This window comes from Sinocyclocheilus grahami, unplaced genomic scaffold (assembly GCF_001515645.1).
Source record: "Sinocyclocheilus grahami isolate Dianchi unplaced genomic scaffold, SAMN03320097.WGS_v1.1 scaffold114.1, whole genome shotgun sequence".
In the NCBI taxonomy this organism is placed as follows: domain Eukaryota; kingdom Metazoa; phylum Chordata; class Actinopteri; order Cypriniformes; family Cyprinidae; genus Sinocyclocheilus; species Sinocyclocheilus grahami.
In genome coordinates, this window is record NW_015505293.1 from 1,337,844 (window position 1) to 1,344,218 (window position 6,375).

The following is a 6,375-nucleotide window of genomic DNA, read 5'->3' on the forward strand; positions in this document are numbered from 1 at the left end:
AAAAAAAAAAAAAAGTGAAACATTTCATTTATTCATTTTTTATTTAGAAGTACAATACATTAATTTTGGCATATAAAATTATATATTATATTAACATTGTTATCTAAGTGTTTCACTAATGTTAATAGTGTCCCTGGATAGGTTAATGTACAGCTAAACCTAAGGGGTCATTTATACAGAAGAAAAAACTATTGAAAAACATCAAAGGTAGCTATATCCAAATCACACCTCTTATAGCTCATTTGCATTGGCTGGCACTTTTTAATTAATTTTCCATTAGTATCATAATTGCTTAATGCATTGTGTATAAAAAATGAATTAAATAATTTATTACTTTGCAGTTTTATTTATGATCCAGTCAGACGGACATGTAGAAGCGCAGACAACAGTCTGCTCAAAAGCCCGGTTCTCGCGATATTCCTCGAGGTTTCCGGTGTTGTGAATGTGTGTCTGGTTGCTAAAGATGGCGGTCAGCATCCGAGGCCGTCCTATACGAAGTATACGGATGCGAGGTGAGATTAAGCTTACTCTGCTCGGCTGGTTAACAGATCCGTCAGGATAATACGATGCAGTCTTCATCAGCTACACCTGCCCCAAGCGTGCCTTTCTCAATGTCTTATTTTATCTTGCATATACAGGTCGGAATGACAGTGGGGAGGAAAATGTACCTCTCGATCTCACAAGAGGTAAGTCAGATGAACCTAGTGAACTCCCTACCTAGACAGCATTCCTGGGCATCGTAGGCTTGTTTGGAATGTCAGCCTCGCGGGTGCCAAACCCACCTATGATGCCCCAAAATACTTGCTGCACTTGGTTTTGTGACACAGCCTTAAACTAAGGCAACATATAGATCCGTACACATAATATGCTCTTGTATGTAAGTATACAATACTTAAAAACAGAAAAACATGATGTTAAAGGTGTCGAATGCTTTTTAGTATTATGTAATGGTTGCATGAAATATGTATCTCTTCAGTCCAGCACTGCAGGACTGTAGGGTCCAAAGGGTGTAACGTTAGGGACCAAAACAACAGTCTGCTGCAGCAATAATCATGCAAAATTAACTTCCCCCCCCCCCCCCGCTCTGTTTTTACAGGTCGGAATGACAGTGGGGAGGAAAATGTACCTCTCGATCTCACAAGAGGTAAGTCAGATGAACCTAGTGAACTCCCTACCTAGACAGCATTCCTGGGCATCGTAGGCTTGTTTGGAATGTCAGCCTCGCGGGTGCCAAACCCACCTATGATGCCCCAAAATACTTGCTGCACTTGGTTTTGTGACACAGCCTTAAACTAAGGCAACATATAGATCCGTACACATAATATGCTCTTGTATGTAAGTATACAATACTTAAAAACAGAAAAACATGATGTTAAAGGTGTCGAATGCTTTTTAGTATTATGTAATGGTTGCATGAAATATGTATCTCTTCAGTCCAGCACGGCAGGACTGTAGGGACCAAAACAACAGTCTGCTGCAGCAAGAAATCATGCAAAATTAACTTTTTTCCCCCCTTTTTTTTGTAGTACCATTTTATTTTTATCTTTTTCAATAAATAATGTCAGCTGACGTTCAATTTAATGCAGTTATACTTGTAAATTAATTCTGTTTTTTATTTTATTTTTATTGGATAAGACTTTTCATTTGGTAACATTAGTTAACATGACTAGCAATGAGAAAAAAACTATTGAAGCATTTATTATTCTTAGTTAATGTTAATTTTAACTTTTGCTAATACTTTATTTAAAAAAAACTCTAATGTTGCATTTTTGTATTTTATAATGCAGTTATAGCCTATTTTTATTAAATAACAAAGATGAATAAACACTAACAAATGTATTGCTTATAACAAAGATATAGCTAAATGTTTAGTTAATGCATTAACTTGTTAGCTAACTAAAGAGACTTTAGTTGAGTTCGTTTTCAAGATTTACCATTTATTGTAGTAATGCTATCGAATAATTTTTTTATGTATCTGCTGTTATAGAAAGCATGATTAGACTCATTGCTTTTCATTCAGCAATGAGATTCATCATCCTGTTAAGTTATTGGTCTGTCAAACATCCCTGGGATTGACACTATGTTGATCACGATCACCGTACAGCGCGACAAACAATTCAAAATCTTAACTGAAAATGTCACAATTCATTGTGTACATATTGATTTTGATTTATTTTTGTTCTGTGCACAAGACCAGAATTTTTATTTCGTAACAAGGTTGCTGTTAAAGTTGCCTGTCTTGTGGGCTGAACACAAAATCCTTGACAAACAAGTGTGAATTCAGGGGGGTCTTAACACTTGTGATCATAAAAAGGGGTTTACGTGCATATTCTTTGCTGATCTGTTTTGTTCCATATTGTAATGGATTTGTTTATATGCATTGTTAACTGTATTGCTAAATACACCAAAATATGCTAAATATAGCTTTGGTATTGTTTGTCATTTAGTGTCTGTGGAGGGAAAGTAGCTCATTAGCTGTTGCAGGGTCATGATTGTGTGCTGTCATTGCTGATAGGTTAACCTTGAGGCTGTTTTTCCCGTATGACCTCTGTGTGGCTGGCCTTTTCTGGATGAAGTTGTTAGTGTTAAACTGGCTAGATCTTGTAACTTGAGTCAGAAAAGGTTGCCCTTGGTTTCCTGAGCTCAGATAGTATTAATCCAGTACTTGTATTCCACTCATGAATTCTTGCTAAGACGCACCATTAAAAAGTTTAGGGTCAGTTAAAAAAAGTAACACTGTGATACAAAATACAACAAAACACTGATATTGTGAATTATTATTACAATTTAAAATAACCTTTTCTGTATTAATATATTTTTTAAAAGTATTTTATTCCTGAGATGGCACAGCTGAATTTTTAATTTTCAGCAGTAATTTCTACAGTTTTCAGTGTCACAATTTAAAAAAAGAGAAGGAAAAAAAACGTCTTATTGACCCCAAACCTTTGAATGGCAGACTACCTGTATTTAGACAAGACCTGAGCTTCACTGTTTTTGGTCCCATATGAAAGTCTGTGGAATATTTGTGGATTTTGTTTTGTTTTGGTACAGATGACTGAACATGTATCCTGTGTGACTGCTGGGGGAAATAAGTCATAAAGAGTGTGCTGTGTTTGTAGTATCTTTGAGTGTCTGTATTTTATGCTAGCTGGTTTTGCACAATATTAAGCACTAATGTTAATTTTATTGTACTACTTTATGAGAGGAGCAAATACCTCTTTCCTACAATTATTAAGTAATTTGTTAAGTGAGGTGATGTCAGGAAGTCTCACTGTGTCTAGCAAAAACACTCTGCTTTTGTGTGCTTACTGATTTAAATGATCTCTGCTTGATTTTGTCCCATAAAGCGCTTCTCTGCTTTTTGTGGTTGGAGCACAACAGTAATGGAAATGGTGCAGTTACTTATGTCACGCTGTTACAGAGAGAACATTTATATCTTTGTTTTCCCATCCCTGTTTCTCTGATGACTTCACACCTCATCATTTTTTCTTCCAGACCCCTCTGAGAACATCCGAGAGATCCTCCAGAATGTGGCCAAACAGCAAGGAGTCTCGAATATGCGCAAACTTGGCCACCTGAACAACTTCATCAAGGTTTGTCATCTCAAGAGTGGACCAGGAGTTGCAGTGGACCAGGGAATGCAGGAATCGGTGTTGTTAGCTGCCTAAATCCTGTCTTATCAAAACATTTTCTTGCTGATACTGCAGGACAAGCCCTGGAGGGATACATATATGACTAGTTTTAGGTTGTCTGAACGTTTAGTGCACTTTCGTTAAGGGATAAGGGATCTGTCATCTTTTACTGAACCTCATATTCCAAATCTGTAAGAGAGTTCTGTGGAACACAAAAGAAGATATATGAAGAATGTTGGTAACCAAACACTAAGTTTATACAACTAAACTAAATACAGTGGAAGTCAATGAAAACTGAAACTGTTTAGTTACCAACATTCTTTAAAATTTGTTCTTTATTTTTCCACAGAAAAAAAGAAACTCACATGTTTGGAAAGACATGAGGGTGAGTAAATGATGACAGAAGTTTCATTTTTAGGGGAGTCAAAATTCCCTGAATAATTAGGGCCAGACACAACATTTTTGTTGTACAAAAACAGCTTCTAAAAATGTTAAAGCTATTTGATATATTTAGTGCTGGGTGATATACCGGTTCAAACAGTATACCGGTTTGAATTACACACACGGTATACATTTTTTTTAAAACGGCATATCGGTACAAGTGGCTAAGCAACGTAGACAGAGTAGTGAATTTTGAAGAGCAGGGTTGCCAGGTTTTCACAACAAAACCCGCCCAATTGCTACTCAAAACTAGCTTTTTTTTGGGGGAAAATACATGTTTTTTTGCGGGGTTCCCCTGGTAAAAATAGCATTTTAGGGGCTAAATATCATGTTATTGGGGTCACTTCAACCCTCGGACATGAAAAACAACGAGCTCAATTATAGCTCAATTCTGCTGTAAAACCGCAGACTTGGCAACAGTGGAGAGGAGATCCCTGTTAACTGCATAAACTTCTGAATAAGGGTTAGAAAACATTCTTTAAAGGTGGGGTAAGTGATTTCTGGTAGCCAATGTTGATATTTCAAATCACCAAAACAAACACGCCCCTACCCCAAAAGGGTCTCTACCCCTATTTTGATAGCTCCGCCCCACACATATGTACGCAACCTATGCAACGATTATGGAGGAATCTGCTGTATTATTTTCTGCTGTATTAAACATATTATCTTACTTTTTGGACACACTTTGGGAGCTGACACTTGAAACAAACAGTGAAGGAGGTGTAGATGCTCCAGGCTTATAGGGTGTGGTAATGAATGTGTCCTTATCATAGCTGAAGGGAACGACAATACTATTGCAGATGAACAAACAAGCGAACATGACACATGAGCATTTTCAAGCAAAAGCCAGCATATATATTAGTTCTGTGAAACAAAGCAAAACCAATGTTACCTATCGAGAAGAAACAAAGCAACCTCGGCGTCCGATCTGCGGCCTTCCCGCTCCTTGAGTTCTTTCCAGCGCTGGAAAGCTGATCCGAAATTTACACGGGTCCTACTTCTTGCCTTATCGTAAGCCTTTTTTTTTGTTCCGCAGATGTTTTCCTCTTGTTTTTTATCCGCCATCTCTCTTTCTGTCGTCCCTCGGCTCGGCTAATGTCCGTCCTGTGCACTGAGCGCTCTCTCGTCCCCATCATGAGTAGACACGCCCCTTACTGCTGATTGGCTACAAGTTTGTTTTGGTACTCGGCCCGACTCAGTTTTCTAAAGCGTTTTTGAAAAAATACATACCCCACCTTTAACTGGGCAAATAAACCAACTGTAAACGACCTTTAACAGAAGCCAGAGATGCTGAAGACGAAAGCAAAGAGGAGAAAATACTGTAGCATTCACAATGCGCGAAATCATAAATAAGCTACTGAATTGGGGTGGGGGTTTGTATGAATGTTCATGTATCTCTGAGGAGAACTGACTGTCTTCAGAAAAGTTTGGTATTTACTTTTCATCTTACCTCCATAATAATGCACATCAGTGTAGTATTGAAAAGTACAGCACTGCTTTGTTTACAGCAGTAACCAAGGAAACGTATGGCCATATGTTCCATAAGCACCACCTGCTGTAAGAGAGTGAATTTGCATTTTCATTCAGTTCGTTTGCGATTTTTGTTTTGTGCAGATGTTTTATGTGGCATAATTTCACAAAGCAAAGGTCAGACCATTCTGTCTTTGCTTCCAATTTTGAAATCATGCAATCTAATTGACTAATTGAATTGAATATTATATGTAGCATGTTTGTTTGGATTCGTGATTAAAATGCAGTGGTTCTGTAACTGTTTCATGCATTCTCATTCATATGAGCACAGTCGGGGAAAAACCATGATAAACCGTGAAACCACCAGAATCCTAGAAAAATCAACTAGTTAGTTGTTGGAAAAAAAAAAAAACTAGTTCAAAATCCTGCCTATCCCTAATGCATTGCAGCCTGCTAAATCTTGTACATCTGTTTGTTATTACAACACAGGAGTCCTACATGTGAATACTTACCAGTATTTGGTAAAATGGAGTAAACAGAGTACTTAATGGTTTCCGTCAGTCAAGGCCTGAGGGCATTTCTGCCTCACACTTACAGGATCTGTCCTAAAGTAAAAGCATCTGGGCAGACCTAAGGAATTAACCCAAGCTCAGATGCTCTCAACGTACTGAAGTGCTGCTGAATCTGGATCAGTTTTGCATTTTAACACAAGCAGGGTAAGGGCGGCAGTGTAAATGTAATCTTTTCCAGATCGTGCAAGTTCAATCTTCTGATGCCTGCCAGCTGCCACAGAACCAGCACAAGATTGAAGGTGTAAGGCTGAGGATATGTG

General features: G+C 37.8%; 1 protein-coding gene across 3 annotated transcripts in view; it reads left to right on the plus strand.

Annotated features, from left to right (window-relative positions):
* The first annotated feature begins 432 nt into the window (after positions 1-432).
* rictorb (RPTOR independent companion of MTOR, complex 2b) overlaps positions 433-6,375 on the plus strand; it is a 27,305-nt gene continuing 21,362 nt past the window's right edge. For all 3 annotated transcript variants that reach the window (XM_016277646.1, XM_016277648.1, XM_016277647.1), the window contains exons 1-3: positions 433-512; positions 639-686; positions 3,496-3,593. In XM_016277646.1, the coding sequence (XP_016133132.1) occupies positions 443-512; positions 639-686; positions 3,496-3,593 (216 nt within the window). In that variant the 5' untranslated portion in view covers positions 433-442. The remainder of the gene's footprint in view (positions 513-638; positions 687-3,495; positions 3,594-6,375) is intronic.